The sequence below is a fragment of the Mustela erminea genome, chromosome 1 (genome assembly GCF_009829155.1).
Source record: "Mustela erminea isolate mMusErm1 chromosome 1, mMusErm1.Pri, whole genome shotgun sequence".
Lineage (NCBI taxonomy): Eukaryota > Metazoa > Chordata > Mammalia > Carnivora > Mustelidae > Mustela > Mustela erminea.
Genome location: NC_045614.1, coordinates 71,038,010 through 71,056,308, shown reverse-complemented (window position 1 = coordinate 71,056,308; position 18,299 = coordinate 71,038,010). Strand labels below are relative to the sequence as shown.

The window sequence follows — 18,299 nt, the reverse complement described above, 5'->3', positions numbered from 1 at the left end:
TATTCTTCCAATCCAGGAGCATGGAACATTTTTCCATTTCTTTGTGTCTTCCTCAATTTCTTTCATGAGTACTTCATAGTTTTCTGAGTATAGATTCTGTGCCTCTTTGGTTAGGTTTATTCCTAGGTATCTTATGGTTTTGGGTGCAATTGTAAATGGGATTGACTCCTTAATTTCTCTTTCTTCTGTCTTGTTGTTGGTGTAGAGAAATGCAACTGGTTTCTGTGCATTGATTTTATATCGTGAGACTTTACTGAATTCCTGTACAAGTTCTAGCAGTTTTGGAGTGGAGTCTTTTGGGTTTTCCACATATAGTATCATATCATCTGCGAAGAGTGATAATTTGACTACTTCTTTGCCGATTTGGATGCCTTTAATTTCCGTTTGTTGTCTGATTGCTGAGGCTAGAACTTCTAGTACTATGTTGAATAGCAGTGGTGATAATGGACATCCCTGCCGTGTTCCTGACCTTAGTGGAAAAGCTTTCAGTTTTTCTCCATTGAGAATGATATTTGCGGTGGGTTTTTCATAGATGGCTTTGATGGTATTGAGGTATGTGCCCTCTATCCCTACACTTTGAAGAGTTTTGATCAGGAAGGGATGCTGTACTTTGTCAAATGGTTTTCAGCATCTATTGATAGTATCATATGGTTCTTGTCCTTTCTTTTATTGATGTATCACATTGACTGATTTGCGGATGTTGAACCAACCTTGCAGCCCTGGAATAAATCCCACTTGGTCGTGGTGAATAATCCTTTTAATGTACTGTTGAATCCTATTGGCTAGTATTTTGGTGAGAATTTTCGCATCTGTGTTCATCAAGGATATTGGTCTATAGCTCTCTTTTTTGATGGGATCCTTGTCTGGTTTTGGGATCAAGGTGATGCTGGCCTCATAAAATGAGTTTGGAAGTTTTCCTTCCATTTCTATTTTTTGGAACAGTTTCAGGAGAATAGGAATCAGTTCTCCTTTCAATATTTGGTAGAATTCCCTCAGGAAGCTGTCTGGCCCTGGGCTTTTGTTTGTTTGGAGATTTTTTTTTTTTTTTTTTTAAGATTTTATTTATTTGTTAGAGAGAGAGATACAGAGCGCAAGCACAGGCAGACAGAGTGGCAGGCTAGAGGCAGAGGGAGAAGCAGGCTCCCTGCCGAGCAAGGAGCCCAATGTGGGACTCGATCCCAGAACGCTGGGATCATGACCTGAGCCGAAGGCAGCTGCTTAACCAACTGAGCTACCCAGGCGTCCCTGTTTGGAGATTTTTAATGACTGTTTCAATCTCCTTACTGGTTATGGGTCTGTTCAGGCTTTCTATTTCTTCCTGGTTCAGTTGTGGTAGTTTATATATTTCTAGGAATGCATCCATTTCTTCCAGATTGTCAAATTTGTTGGCGTAGAGTTACTCATCGTATGTTCTTATAATAGTTTGTATTTCTTTGGTGTTAGTTGTGATCTCTCCTCTTTCATTCATGATTTTATTTATTTGGGTCCTTTCTCTTTTCTTTTGATAAGTCTGGCCAGGGGTTTATCAATTTTATTAATTCTCTCAAAGAACCAGCTCCTAGTTTCGTTGATTTGGTCTATTGTGTTTTTGGTTTCTATTTCACTGATTTCGGCTCTGATCTTTATGATTTCTCTTCTCCTGCTGGGCTTAGGGTTTCTTTCTTGTTCATTCTCCAGCTCCTTTACGTGTAGGGTTAGGTTGTGTACCTGAGACCTTTCTTGTTTCTTGAGAAAGGCTTGTACCGTTATATATTTTCCTCTCAGGACTGCCTTTGTTTGTGTCCCACAGATTTTGAACCGTTGTGTTTTCATTATCATTTGTTTCCATGATATTTTTCAATTCTTCTTTAATTTCCCGGTTGACCCATTCATTCTTTAGAAGGATTCTGTTTAGTCTCCATGTATTTGGGTTCTTTTCAAACTTCCTCTTGTGGTTGAGTTCTAGCTTCAGAGTATTGTGGTCTGAAAATATGCAGGGAATGATCCCAATCTTTTGATACCGGTTGAGTCCTGATTTAGGACCGAGGATGTGATCTATTCTGGAGAATGTTCCATGTGCACTAGAGAAGAATGTGTATTCTGTTGCTTTGGGATGAAATGTCCTGAATATATCTGTGATGTCCATCTGGTCCAGTGTGTCGTTTAAGGCCTTTATTTCCTTGTTGATCTTTTGTTTGGATGATCTGTCCATTTCAGTGAGGGGAGTGTTAACTTCCCTTACTATTATTGTATTATTGTTTATGTGTTTCTTTGATTTTGTTATTAATTGGTTTATATATTTGGCTGCTCTCACGTTGGGGGCATAGATATTTAAAATTGTTAGATCTTCTTGTTGGACATACCCTTTGAGTATGATATAGCGTCCTTCCTCATCTCTTATTATAGTCTTTGGCTTAAAATCTAATTGATATGATATAAGGATTGCCACTCCTGCTTTCTTCTGATGTCCATTAGCATGGTAAATTCTTTTCCACCCCCTCACTTTAAATCTGGAGGTGTCTTTGGGCTTAAAATTAGTTTCTTGTAGGCAACATATAGATGGGTTTTGTTTTTTTATCCATTCTGATACCCTGTGTCTTTTGATTGGGGCATTTAGCCCATTAACATTCAGGGTAACTATTGAGAGATATGAATTTAGTGCCACTGTATTGCCTGTAAGGTGACTGTTACTGTATATGGTCTCTGTTCCTTTCTGAACTACCACTTGTAGGCTCTCTCTTTGCTTAGAGGACCCCTTTCAATATTTCCTGTAGAGCTGGTTTGGTGTTTTTAAATTCTTTCAGTTTTTGTTTGTCCTGGAAGCTTTTAATCTCTCCTTCTATTTTCAATGATAGCCTAGCTGGATATAGTATTCTTGGCTGCATGTTTTTCTCGTTTAGTGCTCTGAAAATATCATGCCAGCTCTTTCTGGCCTGCCAGGTCTCTGTGGATAAGTCAGCTGCCAATCTAATATTTTTACCCTTGTATATTACAGACTTCTTTTCCCAGACTGCTTTCAGGATTTTCTCTTTGTCAATAAGACTTGTAAATTTTACTATTAGGTGACGGGGTGTGGGCCTATGCTTATTGATTTTGAGGTGCATTCTGTGAACCTTCGGAATTTTGATGCTCGTTCCCTTTGCCATATTGGGGAAATTCTCCCCAATAATCCTCTCCAGTATACCTTCTGCTCCCCTCTCTCTTTCTTCTTCTGGAATCCCAATTATTCTAATGTTGTTTCGTCTTATGGTTTCACTTCTCTCTCGAATTATCTCCTCATGGTCCAGTAGCTGTTTGTCCCTCTTTTGCTCAGCTTCTTCATTCTCTGTCATTTGGTGTTCTATATCACTAATTCTTTCTTCTGCCTCATTTATCCTAGCAGTGAGAGCCTCCATTTTTGATTGCACCTCATTAATAGCTTTTTTGATTTCAACTTGGTTAGATTGTAGTTCTTTTATTTCTCCAGAAAGAGGTTTTATATCTCCCAAGAGGGTTTCTCCAATATCTTCCATGCCTTTTTCGAGCCCAGCTAGAACCTTGAGAATTGTCATTCTGAACTCTAGATCTGACATATTACCAATGTCTGTATTGATTAGGTCCCTAGCCTTCAGTACTGCCTCTTGTTCTTTATTTTGTGGTGAATTTTTCCGCCTTGTCATTTTGTCCAGATAAGAGTATATGAAGGAGTAAGTAAAATACTGAAAGGGTGGCAACAACCCCAGGAAAATATGCTTTAACCAAATCAGAAGAGATCCCAAATTGTGAGGGGGGAGAAGGGGGATAAAAAGAGGTTCAAAAAGAAAGAAAGAAAAAAAAAAGAATTAAAGAAAACGAATAAAAATGTATAAAAAAGAAAAAATATATATCTTAGATAAACTAGTTAAAAAACGTTAAAAAAGAAAAGGGTAAAAGTTAAAAAAAATTTTAGCAGAAGAAGAGAAAAAAAATGAAAAGGAAAAAAATTAAATTAACTGCAAGACTGAAAAATACAGGGAGAAAGCCATGAGTTCTGTGCTTTGCTTTCTCCTCCTCTAGAATTCTGCTGCTCTCCTTGCTGTTGAAACTGCACTCCTTGGTAGGTGAACTTGGTCTTGGCTGGATTTCTTGTTGATCTTCTGGGGGAGGGGCCTGGTGTAGTGATTCTCAAGTGTCTTTGCCCCAGGCAGAATTGCACCGCCCTTACCAGGGGCCGGGCTGAGTAATCCGCTTGGGTTTGCTTTTAGGAGCTTTTGTTCCCTGAGCGCTTTCCATAGAGTTCCGGAGGATGGGAATACAAATGGCAGCCTCCTGGTCTCCGGCCCAGAGGAGCCGAGAGCCCGGTGCCCCACTCCTCAGTGTGCCCTCAGAGAACAGCTCCCAGTAACTCCCGTCTGCCTGACCTCCGGCCACGCTCCGAGCTCACGGAGACTGGGGCCGGTTCAAGGTAACCCCGAGCTGTGATCTTACTGTCGGCTCTGTCTCTGTAGCCGGCTTTCCTGTTCCAATACCCGCAAGCTCTGTGACACTCAGACACCCCCGATCCTTCTGTGACCCTGCGGGACCTGAGGCCACACTGACCGCGTGGGGCTTCGCCTCGGTTTAGCTTCTGGAGCGATGTCCCTCAGTGGAACAGACTTTTAAAAGTCCTGATTTTGTGGTCTGTTGCTCAGCCGCTTGCCGGAAGGCGGCCCCTCCCCGCCGGGTCTATCTTCCCGTCACTTTGGATTCACTTCTCCGCCAGCCTTACCTTTCAAAAAGTGGTGTTTTTCTGTTTCTAGAATTGCTATTCTTCTTCTCTTCGATCTGCCGATGGATTTTTAGGTGTTTGCAATCTTTAGATAAGCTATCTAGCTGATCTCCTGCTAGTTGAAGTAGTCTCAGCCTGCTACTTCTCTGCCATCTTGACTCCTCCCCCAGGAATAGTAAAGTTTTTATGACCTGTATTTCCACACCACCTCCTGAAAGACAGCATACTCCCTCTTACTGTAATCACTTGAGGCAGGGCTCAAAGGGGAAACCAGAGGCACGATTTTCAAGTATGATGATCTGTGAGTAAGAGAGTAGGATGAGGAGTAATTTGCCCTCTGGGATCTTTCAAGAAAGCAGTTTATTGAGTTTGGTGGTAGAGGTAATAGTAATTATTAATATTAATAATGACAATTATTGGGGCACCTGGGTGGCTCAATGGGTTAAAGCCTCTGCCTTCAGCTCAGGTCATGCATGATCTCAGGGTCCTGGGGTTGAGTCCTGCATCGGGTTCTCTGCTCAGCAGGGAGCCTGCCTCCTCCTCTCTCTCTTTGCCTGCCTCTCTGCCTACTTGTGATTTCTTTCTGTCAAATAAAGAAATAAAATCTTTAAAAAAGTAATAACAATAATTAACAGTACTAGCTACCATTTTTTGAGAATTGACTGTGTGTCCTTCCCCAGGCTACTAGCTCATTGAATTGTTACAGCGGTATCCTACAATGTGGGCATTATTATCTCATTTATAATTGGAAAACTTAAGCTTTTAAGAGGTAACAGAATTTGTGCAGGATCACAGTTTTACAGAGTGCTGCAGGGAATTACATACACGTTTGGTCGGCCGCTCCATCTTAGTATTGTTGGATGAAGTGACCCTGCTGAAGGAAAGGAGAAAAAACATCAGACATCTTAATGGGCCACGGACCATAATAAACTTTTGGAGGCAGTGCTGTGGTACTGTCATTGGCTTACTACTTTTTGAAAGTCATCCTGATACTTGGCACTGTGAGAAAGCATAACTCCATAGATCTTACAGAGAGGGATAGTCTTTTTGCCTGCACTCAGCACTTAACATTTCGTAGCATCTCATGTGTTATTGAGCATTATATCACCGAAACAGTATCTTTTCTTTTCTCTCTTTTTTTTGAGAACAGCTGACACACGGTGTTACATTTCTTTGAGATGTACAACAGAGTGATTCCGTAACTCTGTTCATGGTCCTGTGTCCACTGCAAGTGTAGCTCCCATCAGTCCCCATACAACGCTTTTACAGTACCAGTGGCTATATTTCCTATGCTGTGCCTTTCATTCCTGTGACTTAAAAAAATGGACTCTGTAGGACAATGATATTATTCCATGTTTTGAGTAGATAACTTGTATTCATTGTTCAAAAATCAAAGAAAATTCAGAAGTGAGAAATATATTCCACCTCTGGTTCCGAGGCCCCAGAGCACCATCATGCAATACTAAGCATTGTTATTAGTTCATTTTGGCTTGTGTATACTTCCAGAGAATTTTTTGTCCAAGGAAATGTGAGTATAGATCCTATTTGTCTGTTTACACACACAAAAAATACTGTTTTGAACTTTTCCTGTTTTACTTAACAATGTCTCTTATACATCATTCTTTCCCTATAGTATATAGAGAGTTTCCTTTTTTCTTTTTTTTAATAGTTACAGTGTAATGATGGACCATATTTTATTTAACCATCCCTCTTTTGCTGGGCATGTTCCTCCTTAGTTTCTTACTGTTATAAGCAGAAAAATATGAATGTGTTGCAGGTATACTATTATATACAGAATAATTTCTTCCTAGAGGTAGATTTGCTAGACTTTTAAAAAAAATTTTGAAGATAACTGCCCATCCGCTGTCTCTGGGATTTGTGCCAAGTTATACTTCCACCAGCAGTACAGGGATGTTGGTATCATCCCGAGTCTTGATGGCAGTCTTTGCTATCAAACTTTCTGCATTTGGCCATTTGAAGGCTATACAGTTATTTTAATATACTGTTGACCCTTGACCAATATGGGTTTGAACTGTATGGGTCCACATTTATACAGATTTTTTTTTCAATAAATACCTTGGAAAATTTTTTTGAGATTTGTGACAATTTGAAAAAAGCTTACAGATGAAGTGTATAGCCTAGAAATATTGAAAAAATTAAGAAAAAGTTGGGTATGTCATGAATGCACAAAATATATATAGATACTAGTCTATCTTATCATTTACTGTCATAAAATACATATAAATCTATTATAAAAAGTTAAAACTCGGGGCGCCTGGATGGCTCAGTCAGTTAAGTGTCTGACTCTTGGTTTTGGCTTAGGTTTTGATTTTGAGGTCCTGGGATTGAGCCCTGCATAGAGATGCATGCTCAGCGGGGAGTCGACTTCACCCTTCCCTGCCCCCCCCCCGACTCATGTGCAGTCTCTCACTCTCTCTAAAATAAGTAGATAAATCTTAAAAAATGTTAAAATTGATCACAGTTCAAGCATAATACTATACAGGGTGCCATTTGTAGTTGAGAGAGATAATAAACAAATGTAAAGATGCAGTATTAAATCATAGCTACATAAAACTCACTGTAGCACATACTGTATTACTATAAGAATTTTATAGCTACTTCGTGGTGCAGTTGCAGTGAGCTCAAGTGTTGGGAGTATCTGCTTAAAACATCATGTGACACTAGTTGTCTGGGCTTGAGCAGCAGTTCATCTCTGTAGGAAATTGTGTTATCACAGTAAAAAGTGCTCTATTGTGGTTCCTGTATTGGTAGTTAGGTTTTTTTCAGTTGAGGGGGTCAAAAGTTATATGTGGACTTTGAACTGTGTGGAGAGCTCAGTACCCTCAACCCCCACATTATTCAAGGGCCAACATACATTTCTCTTATTATGGGCAAAGTGGAGCATCTTCTTGCTTGGGCCATTTATATTATCTTCTCTGTATATTGCCTTTTCCTGTCCTTCATATTTTTTCTTGGCTTCTTATTTTTATTCTAATTGATATCTGGGAGGCATATATACATATGCCTCCCATATATACACACATATACATAAGTGTGTATATGTGTCTGTGTGTACATACCGTCTTTTGTGGTGTGAATTGAAAATATTTTCCTACAGTTTGTCTTTTTTTTTTTTTTTTAAGATTTTATTTATTTATTTGAGAGAGAGAGAGATCACAAGTAGGCAGAGAGGCAGGCAGAGAGAGAGAGCGGGATGCAGGCCCCCTGGTGAGCAGAGAGCCCGATGCGGGACTCGATCCCAGGACCCTGGGATCATTACCTGAGCCGAAGGCAGGGGCTTAACCCACTGAGCCACCCAGGCGCCCCCAGTTTGTCTTTTTTAAAAAGATTCAGCTTTATTGAGGTATAATTGACATATAAAATTGTAAGATGTTTAAAGAGTAGATTGTGGTGATTTGATACATTATGAAAGGACTCCCCCAGATAGCTAATTAATACCTTCACCACTTACAGATTTATCTTTATTTTTCTTTTGAGAGCATTTAAGTTCTACTTTCTTAGTAAATTTCAGTTATTACAATAAAGTGTTCTACACCATAGTTACCATTTTTTTTAGCTTTATTTTATTTTTTCAGTGTTCCAATAGTCATTGTTTATGCACCACACCCAGTGCTCCAAGCAATATGGGCCCTTCTTAATATGCACCACCAGGCTCACCCAACCCCACAACTCCCTCCCCGCCAAAACCCTCAGTTTGTTTCTCAGAGTCCTCAGTCTCTCATGCTTTGTCTCCCCCTCTGATTTCACCCAGCTCCCTTCTCCTCTCCTTCTCCCAATGTTTCCCGTGTTATTCCTTATGCTCCACAAGCAAGTGAAACCATATGATACTTGACTCTCTCTGCTTGACTTCACTCCAGTCCTATCCATGTTGATACGAAAGTTGGGTATTAATCTTCCTGATGCAGGCATAGTACTCCATTGTACATATGGACCATATCTTCTTTATCCATTTTTCTATTGAAGGGCATCTTGGCTCTTTCCACAGTTTGGCGACTGTGGCCATTGCTGCTGTGAACACTGGGGTACAGATGGCCCTTCTTTTCACTACATCTGTATCTTTGGGGTAAATACCCAGTAGTGCAATTGCAGGGTTATAGGGTAGCTCTACTTTTAATTCCTTAAGGAATCTCCACACTGTTTCCAAAGTGGCTGCACCAGCTTGCATTCCCACCAACAGTGTACTAGGGTTCCCGTTTCCCCACATCTTTTCCAACACTTGTTGTTTAGAGAGCCCAGATATGGACCCACGACTGTATGGCCAAATAATCTTCAACAAAGCAGAAATACGTATACAGTGGAAAAAAGACAGTCTCTTCAATAAATAGTGCTGGGAAAATTGGACAAATCGAAATCGTTAAAAAAACCTCAACATGAGGCAGGAATCTATCAAAATCCTAGAGGAGAACATAAGTAGTAACCTTTTCAACATCAGCTACAGCAATTTTTTTCAAGATATGTCTCCAAAGGCAAAGGAAACAAAAGTAAAAATGAACTTTTGGGACTTCATCAAGATTGAAAGCTTCTGCACAGCAAAGGAAACAGTTTACAAAACAAAGAGGCAACCCACAGAATGGGAGAAGATATTCACAAATGACACTACAGACAAAAGGCTGATATCCAAGATCTATAAAGAACTCCTCAAACTCAACACCCCAAAAAACAGATAATCATGTCAAAAAATGGCCAGAAGACATGAACAAACGCTTCTCCAAAGAAGACATACAGATGGCTAACAGACACATGAAAAAATGTTCATCATCATTAGCCATCAGGGAGATTCAAATCAAAACCACATTGAGATACCACCAGTTAGAATGGCCAAAATTAAGAAGTCACTATGTTTTACATTAGATCCTCTGACCTTATTGCTCCTATCACGGAAAGTTGAACCATTTTATCTACCTGTCTTTATTCTCCCACCCTCAGCATCTGGCAACTACTATTTTACTCTCAGTTTCTATGAGTTTGACTTTTCTTTTCCTTCCTTCCTTCCTCTCTCTCTCTCTCTCTCTTTCTTTCTAGATTCCACACAAAAATGCTACCATGTAGTATTTCACTTCTTGGCTTGCTTGACTTAGCACAGTGCCCTTAAAATCCATCCATGTTGTCTCAAATGGCAGAATTTCCTTTGACATGCTGCATAATACTCCATTGTATTTGTATACCACATCATCTTTATCTATTCATCACTTGATGAACCAAATGGAGGAAATATTTTTCCTCCATTTGTTTTTTGATTTTACTTATGGTATCTCTTTCTTAGAAAAAGCTTTTCTTAGAAATTTTATTCCTTCCTTCCTTATTTCTCTCTCCCCTCCCCTCCCTTATCTTTCCCTTCCTCCCTCCTTCCCTCCCTCCCTTCCTTATATAGCTCTATAAATGCCAAACACATCAAACAGTAGAGTTAAGAAAAAGACCTTGGAAAAAGTAAGGACCAAGGAATTGCTTCAGAGAACTAGGTAAAGTCTTAGGGCAGTTTCAATAGCAATATGTGTCTAGTCAGCTAATATTTATCAGGCACTTATTTCATGTCAGGAACTGTACTCAGAAGTAGAAAGATGGGGTGAACAAAATCAGATATGGTTCTTGCCCTATGGTATTTTTAAATTTCCTGGGATGCAAACTATCAGATAATCAAAAATACATCATAAAAGGTATAAAAAATACATTATAAAATGTATGAAAATCATAAAATCTCACTGGCCAGGAGGGAAAAGAAGATTCATGCAGGCAGAGAGGCAATACCTTGTTGCTGGGGAAGGTGAGAGGGGCTGGAAGAACAGTGTAACCAGAGGAAAAGAATGCAAACCAAAGCTGGAAATGCAGTTGGGGGCCAGACCCTATAGGCATTGCAGGTCATGATAGGGAGTTTTAAGAACTCCCATGTTGGGGTGCCTGGGTGGCTCAGTGGGTTAAAGCCTCTGCCTTTGGCTCAGGTCATGATCCCAGGGTCCTGGGATTGAGCCCTGCATTGGGCTCTCTGCTCAGTAGAGAGCTTGCCTCTCTGCCTACTTGTGATCTCTGTCAAATAAATAAATCTTAAAAAAAAAAAAAAAGTATTCCCATGTTAAGGATAGTGGGATTCCACTGAAAGGTTTTAAGAACAGGAGGAACCTGGTGGACAAGATCCACATAGATGTAGGGTGTGTAAGGGTTAAAATGACAGAGTAGAAGGACATACACCAGCTAGGAGGTTATTGTAGTTGTCTGGAAGAAGGTAATATGGAAGCTTGCATTTGATTGGGAGCGAAAAAGTGTAAGGGTTTGGGAAACATTTAATGATTGATGTGCTGTAGGAAGTAAGAGTAAAGGAGGTGATAAGGATGACTCTTAGGCTTCTGGTTTGTATTAATAGGGTAGAGAGTGATGTCTTGCAATGGGACATTATATTCTGAAGACCACAGGTTGGTTGGGATGATAATCATGTTTACCTGGGATATGTAGATTTTGAAATGCCTTTGAGACCAAGAAAAGCAGAAGTCAAATCAGCAGTGGAATATAGAGACCAGGTTTGGGCTGCAGCTCTGGAATTGGAGTATATTCAGGTGTATATGTGGAATTCAAATCATTGATGGAGATGAGATTGCCTGGGTCAAATGGTAGTAGGAAAAGAGCAGTAGATCTAGAACTGAGTCTTGATAAACTTGAGCATTTAGAAGCACGAATCAACAAAAGACACAGAGAAGGACCAACTGAAGAAACTGGAAAAGAACACTAGAAAGGTATGGTGTTATGGTATATAGAGGAGTAGGAGGGGTGACAACAGTGTTGAACACTGCTGACACGTGCCCACTTGATTTGATGTCAGTGACCTTCAAGTGAGTGATGACCGTGAGTGACACTGAGGTGGGTTGAGGAACATGTAGGAGGAACTGTGGAGGTGCTAGGTATAGATTTCTGTTTTAAGAGGTTTGACGAGAAGGGACTGAGAGAAGCAATGAGGAAGTTTTTAGAAGAATTATGAAAATTATGTTGTTAAGTGGCCGAAAGTAAATATATAAAAGGGAAAATGAGTAATTGGCAGTTTTAAGGTTCTGAGAAGGTAGGGGAGAATGAGAGCTAAAGCACAGAGCAAAGGAGAGATAGGTCCTCTGTTGAGATGGGAGGAAATGTGGCTAGGATGTGATTCACAGGAGGTGCGCATGTTGAGACTTAGGAAGGACAGTTCCTTCATGACGCTTTCTGTTTTCTCTGTACAATAGTTAGAATCACTCAGTGAGAGTCTGATGAGAGGGTGGACCCTTAGGGGTTTGAAGAGAAGAACAATTTGAAAATAGACTGACATACATTGACCAATGAGATATTCAGATTGCTGCTACTGCTCTGGGCCATTCAGTAGTGGTGTCACGCATTTATGGTGGAGTTGAGCTTCAGCAGCCTTCTTTGCAGGCATCCAGAAAGCTGATCTTTGGTCTCATCCAGAGTATGTTTGGCTAGATGGGCCCACAGAAAAGACAGGGGATAAGAGGGTATCGAAATGATAGATAATGGGATATAATCGAAGCAGGAAGTAAGTAAAGAGAAGTCTTGGTGGATTGGGAGAAAACATCATGGATTCAATTAGGAGAAGTTTCCTGAAATTGAGGATTGGTCACAGTAGAAGAGTGTGCAAGTAGGATCAAGAGCAGATTATGGTTAGGGGGTGTGTTTGAAATACTCATCTTGGAGGAGACAAAGTATTCTTTCACTTCAGAAAAGCTGTTGGGCAGATGGCTAAGGCTGGGCAGGGAGATGTCAGGCAACCCCTTTTGGGGAGCAGAAAAGGAAGATTAGTTTTCCCCCTCCTTGGTATTTTCAGGTCCCTCTCCTTGGGTTGGGCTGAGGGAAAAGTGCCAACTAATCAAGAGATTCTTAAAATTGCTGCTCTTGTCTCAGAAGCTTCCGGCCATAACAACAGTGTGTGGTGGCATGTGTTTTGGAAGCTCCAGGCTGGCTGGCTGAGAAAGCTGTCCCCGTGCACTGTATCACATCTCCTGAAGCTCTTAGAGTCCATTTATTATGAAGTCTCAGGGTCTCATTTCTGTGGTTTACTTGTCATCAGAAAGTTTTGTCCTGTGAATTCTTTAAGTAGTAGTGATACACTGCTGGTGATTCATGAGTGTTTCCCCTGAATTTAATGAATGCCATGTGCTTGTTAGAGTGTGGCCAGCACTGTTATCAGTAACTTGAGCAGAGGATACTAACTGGCTGATGGAAACAGACTTTTGATTCAGTGTTGCCCGCGTGTGTTCACGTAGAGTTCCAAGTAATAGTGAGCAAAAATGGTAAAAAGCCTGACCAGATCTACGAAGAGAGCTACATGAATGCTAAGCATTACGATTTCAGTATTCTTTATATCTATATGTGTATATATTCTTTATATCTATATGTGTTATTTACAAGCCCCCCTCTTTCCAGTTGACAAGAAGTTCTCTCTGGGAAGTAAAAATTGGGTGATATGAGTGAGAACAAGGGATGATGGCATGGGGAATATAAAGGAGCTTTCATGCAACAAAATCAGTGAACTCACTGCCCACTCAAGAAACAAGAGGAGTGGGCATTTGGGAATGTGCCTGGTGGGTTCAGCTGAGGGGATGAAACATGAGCCTAAAAGTTTTCAACCTTACCCTCAGTGTCTAGAGTAATGGCCCGGTATGTTCCTTGGGTCTGGGCTGGGCACACTTGGTCAGAGATTGATGTGCTTAATGCCAGTGGGTTGAAGAAGTCCTATGTTTGTTAAAGGACAGAGATCATAAAACTAGGGGAAAAGGAACATGTGAAATGCAGATGTTTTGATATAGTATCTGTTATCCGTATCATCCAATGTTGAAATGAAACTCTTTCTTTGGATTTATGTACACAATTAGTGAAGGAGCTGGAATTCATGGGACTTGTCTGAGGTTCCAAGCAAATTTAGTACTGATGACCAACAGAAGTGCAGACAACTTGTGGTTCCACTTTGAATCTTTGAAACTCCAAGAGCGCTCTTCTGCCCAGACGCCTTTTTCTGCCTTTCATCTGTCATCTGAAAAATGCGGTTTCTTTTCCTGGGCCAAGGCTAAATGAAATCAGGGCATTATTTTGTAATATGTTGGCAGATACATTCTAAGTTGCCTTATTTTCTTACTGCATAAACATTTCGATTTTTCTAAGGCAAAAATAGACTGTGCCTGACAAATTGCTACAAATCCAAATGTCAGCATGATTGGGACTGTGCCCCCTGGAAACACTTGCCTTGGCGGCATTTTCAGACAGATGCTATCAACTGTTCTATCATGAGAGGTAATCTTTTGCACTTTCCTGTATGTAGGCTGGTGATGTACATCGAGAGAGACAGCAGAAAGACCACTCCAGGCAAGGAGCAGGAAAGCAGCAATGAATACCTGTCCAGATGCCTGGACCTTCTCATCCATCACATCGTGCAGGAACTGCCACGGATCCTGGGTAAAATCGGGGGCTCCTCCGCAGGCCCGATGCTGACTGCCTTTCTGTGCTTGGGCTTTTTGGTTGTGCCTCTTTTTTAGTCTTGCCTCTCGCTTATCACAGGCGAGTACAGTGACATCTTTTCTTGGTTGTGTCGTTTCAAGATTTCAATTCAAGATTTGCTTTATCTGTTTTATAGTTATTTTGAATCAGTGACATGACGGAGGCAATGAGCAGGCTAAAGGTCGCACTGAGGTGTTCTCTGTGGTGAATGAGCAATTTTGGAAAAACCAACACAAGGAAAGCATCTTAAGAGCTTAAAATTGAACTTAGGCTTTCTCGAGATTTCTCTCTGCCTAATTCTGAAGAAAAAATTTTCATTCAGGTTACAGCCACACATTTATTTACTGTCAAAAGAATTTTAAAATGCGTAGGCATTAATGTATAGATATTAAAGAATTTTAATTTTGAAGTTCAAAGTTTAGAAACTTCTGGAGTTTGAAGAAATTTAAATAAACATATCACATAAGGATTTGCAAAAGATGTCTATCCCAGTTAATCTCTTATTCATTGTTATTTGGAGAAACTAAAATAATCTAAGGAATGCATACATTTTATTTAAATCCCATTCCATGCTTTTCCAGCAGATGTAGCTGTAAACCAGAAATGTTTAAAATGTGAAATTTGTTCCAGTCTCTTATGGTAAAATATACTTTGACTCAGAAGTGTTGAGTATTAAATCAGAATAATGAAAATATCTTCATGGCTGATTGATGGTATCCTTTTGGTCCTTACTTATACTTTGAGAGGCTTTTTTTTTTTTTTTTTGCCTGTTAATGACTGAAAATGGAACATTTCAAATTTTTTGGGGGGGGATTGTAACCTTTTATAAGATTTCAACCTGAAGAGTACAGTCTGTTCAGTTGGTAGTTGAGTTTCTTAGTGCCAGATTCATCCTGTTTTAGGATGTGATGCTAAGATTCAGATGTCCATAATACAAGTTTTATTTATGATTGGAGTTATCATCCAATAGGAAGTTTTAGGAATTGATCCTTTTTCTTCTATCCTATTCTGTTATTTAAAAATTGCAGTCTATAATCTGTTCACTTACATATTTTTTAAGTAGGCTGGGCATGGAACCCAACATGGGACTTGAACTCATGACTCTGAGATCAAGACCTGAGCTGAGATCGAGAGTTGGGTGCTTAAATGACTGAGCCACCCAGGAGCCCCCATTTTTAATTTTTATTTTATTATTATTATTTTTTTTTCAGTGTTCCAAGATTCATTTTTAATTTTTTAAATAAATTTTTTCTGTTTACAGAAGTGAAAAGTGCTTGTGGTTAAAATTTGGAAAAGACCAAAAAAACAAAGAATAATCACCATGTTGAAAACCACTACTATAAACTCTGTTTAAAATTGCTCAATGAAAGATCAAACTTATATCCATTCTGTCCCCAGAGGCCACAGCTTTCTATTATAATCTCAATATTTGTGAATAAAATAACACAGCTCCTACCCACTTCTTTTATTTTGAAAGTAATTATCACAGCAGCCCCATGAGTGTTCAAGCAGTGACTGGTGGTCCTGAAGTATTTGCGGTCTGTAACCTTCGTGTGTGCTCTGGGATGTGCTTTGCAGGTGACATTCTTAATGCCTTGGCTAATGTTTCTGGCCGCAAACACCCATCAACAGTCCAAGCGAAGCAGCTGAAGCTGTGTCTACCCCTGATGCCTATCGTGCTTCACCTCGTAACTTCTCAGGTACTATCTTATTAGCAAAAAAAAATAATGTAAAAGTGACTCCCTTTTTGGTTAAACTGAGTCTTAGAGACTGCAACTCAGACAGAACATTTTTATTTTGTTTTCTTACACGTGGCTTTCAGGATTTAATCTGTGGAAACTCTTATCACACAGGTATTTCGACCTCAAGTTGTAACAGAAGAATTCCTTTTCAGTTATGGAACTATTCTTGTGAGTAACACTGAATTTTTAACGTTCCTAATAAAAATGTGGCTGTCTTTACTGTCTGTGGAATTTGGTGTCAGAATGAAGTAATTTTAAAATCCTTGTGGTATTTATTTGACTCTAGGGATGTGACCTTTTTATATTTTTATCTGTTGACTGTAATAAAATTTGACATTTGGAGAAAAATACATTCTCTCCTGATAATGTATTTTGTTCAGATACCACCCAAGTAGGGCAAATAAGTCCATAGAAAACACTTCATAGATTTTGGTATTAAACGTTGTGAAAAAATTTAAAATAGTCAACCTGGAGAGAATAGAATGCTGGGAATATGTTATCATCATTATTTACTTTGGCTTATGTTGTCCAGTTACGTGCAGTGTCTCTTTTTATGATGGCATTTCTCTACATTAAGCTCAATTTAACTTTTTCTTTAATTTTGATGAGATGGGTAACAATGAAACGCAAATCATTGTCCTGCTTTCACTTCATTTTTGTTGACAAAAAATAGTCTTTTTGTTCAGGTTGTGGCTCATGAATCATATTATCTTTTTTTCTAGACTGGAATAGTTATATATTGTTGATAAAATGGGGACCTACACAAAGGGGAAGCTGCGATATTTGTCACATGCCATCTCCAGTCTTACTTTGATATTAATAACAAACACTCAGTTGAGATTTTCAAAACGCCATAGGGGTTTCTAGTTAAAATGAAGTAAACATCTCTATATTATCCCAAGTTTGGAATACAAAAAAATGACTGTCCTTTGCAAGTGGGAGTGTAGTTTTCTATAAGGTTCATCATAGTATAAAATAATGAAGTTTTGAAGTTGAGTGGAGATCACTGATTTTTTTAAGAAGTGTGTTCAAGCAATGTAGTTAGGGTCCTTTTGTACCTAACTTCAAATCTTTATTATCTTAAGTGCCTTGAATCCCAAATTTTGCAAAGTATGTAATTTTGTTGTTGTACATTCATGGATTTGCAAATTATTAGAATTTTCCTTTGCTACCTTCTTTAATTTGCCTTTTAATCTGTTTTTAAGTACTATATAGGTATCACTTTGGCATGCCGTAATTCCCTGATCCTTTTACACTGAGCTATTGTTGCCTGGAAATGGTAGTTTTGCCCTTGTAGGCATCTTGGAATCTTTTGACATGATGTTTATTTGGGAGGCCAATAATTGTCCTTGTTTGTTTGCTCTCTTATTTTTTTCTCCTGTGGAGTGCTTTTCTCTGTGTACATTAACTGACTACAGTTTAGGTTTTCAAGGAACTGGCAAGTGTCTCCAACAAAAAAAGTCTTTATGAACTTCAGGAATTATTGTGTGTGTGTTTTGGGGAGAACACATCTGCTCCATCTAATGCTATGCTCCAGACAAGGGAGGAGGGCTCACCAAGGAGGGGCCTCCTTATCTTCTCCCAAGGATGGGTGAACTCTGTGTGGATTAGGAGGTAGTCTGCAGGGTCCTCTTAATATAGGCCCTTTTAGGGAATGGAAAATTCTTGGTTGAAAGGTAGTTAGGATATTGGAAAAATCTTTAGCCTTGTTCCCCCCCCCCCCCCCCCCCCCCCCCCCCCGATAATGTCACTCAGGTAGAGGGAGTTTAGGCAAGTAAAATGGAAAAGATCTTTTGGCTTTCTCCATGATGTTTTCCTAGTTTGGATCATGACCAGTCCCAGAATTTTTTCATCATTTTCCTCATCTCATATGTTATTTGGCCTTAGTTGCGTGTTCATTCTTCTACTCAGTGTGGATGGCTTTGATGAAAAATTAGTAAAGGGAAGAGGTATTGACTAAAATGAAGGACCTAGATTTACTTACCTACAGAGTTCTTATGCATTTATTATGAACTATTGAGAATTGGTTGTTACTTCTGCGAACTTATTCATAATCTATTCAGAGGGTGCCAAAGGTATTATTGAAGTCACTATGCCCTACTGATGCCACCAGACGAAGTCAATTCATCCAACATCCTTCAGCTTCACAGAAATTCACAGCGCAGATTAGCATATTAAAGCCTCTTGAGTTTTGAGCTTTGAAATAATTCTTTTAAATTTTATTTTGGTAAAGGTTTCCTCTTTTTTGGGAAGAGGTTTTGTTTGTTGGTTTTGTGTGCATGTGTATGCGCGCGCATGCGTGTGTGTGTGTGTAGAGAAGTGGGCTGCACAGCTGTATGTAGCAGTCCTGTAGAAACTGTCCAGAG

General features: G+C 39.5%; 1 protein-coding gene across 2 annotated transcripts in view; it reads left to right on the top strand.

Annotated features, from left to right (window-relative positions):
- Positions 1-18,299, top strand: part of ULK4 (unc-51 like kinase 4) — a 628,848-nt gene that overhangs the window by 198,452 nt on the left and 412,097 nt on the right. For both annotated transcript variants that reach the window (XM_032312841.1, XM_032312747.1), the window contains exons 23-25: positions 14,016-14,149; positions 15,770-15,891; positions 16,045-16,101. In XM_032312841.1, coding sequence (XP_032168732.1) covers positions 14,016-14,149; positions 15,770-15,891; positions 16,045-16,101 — 313 coding nt within the window. The remainder of the gene's footprint in view (positions 1-14,015; positions 14,150-15,769; positions 15,892-16,044; positions 16,102-18,299) is intronic.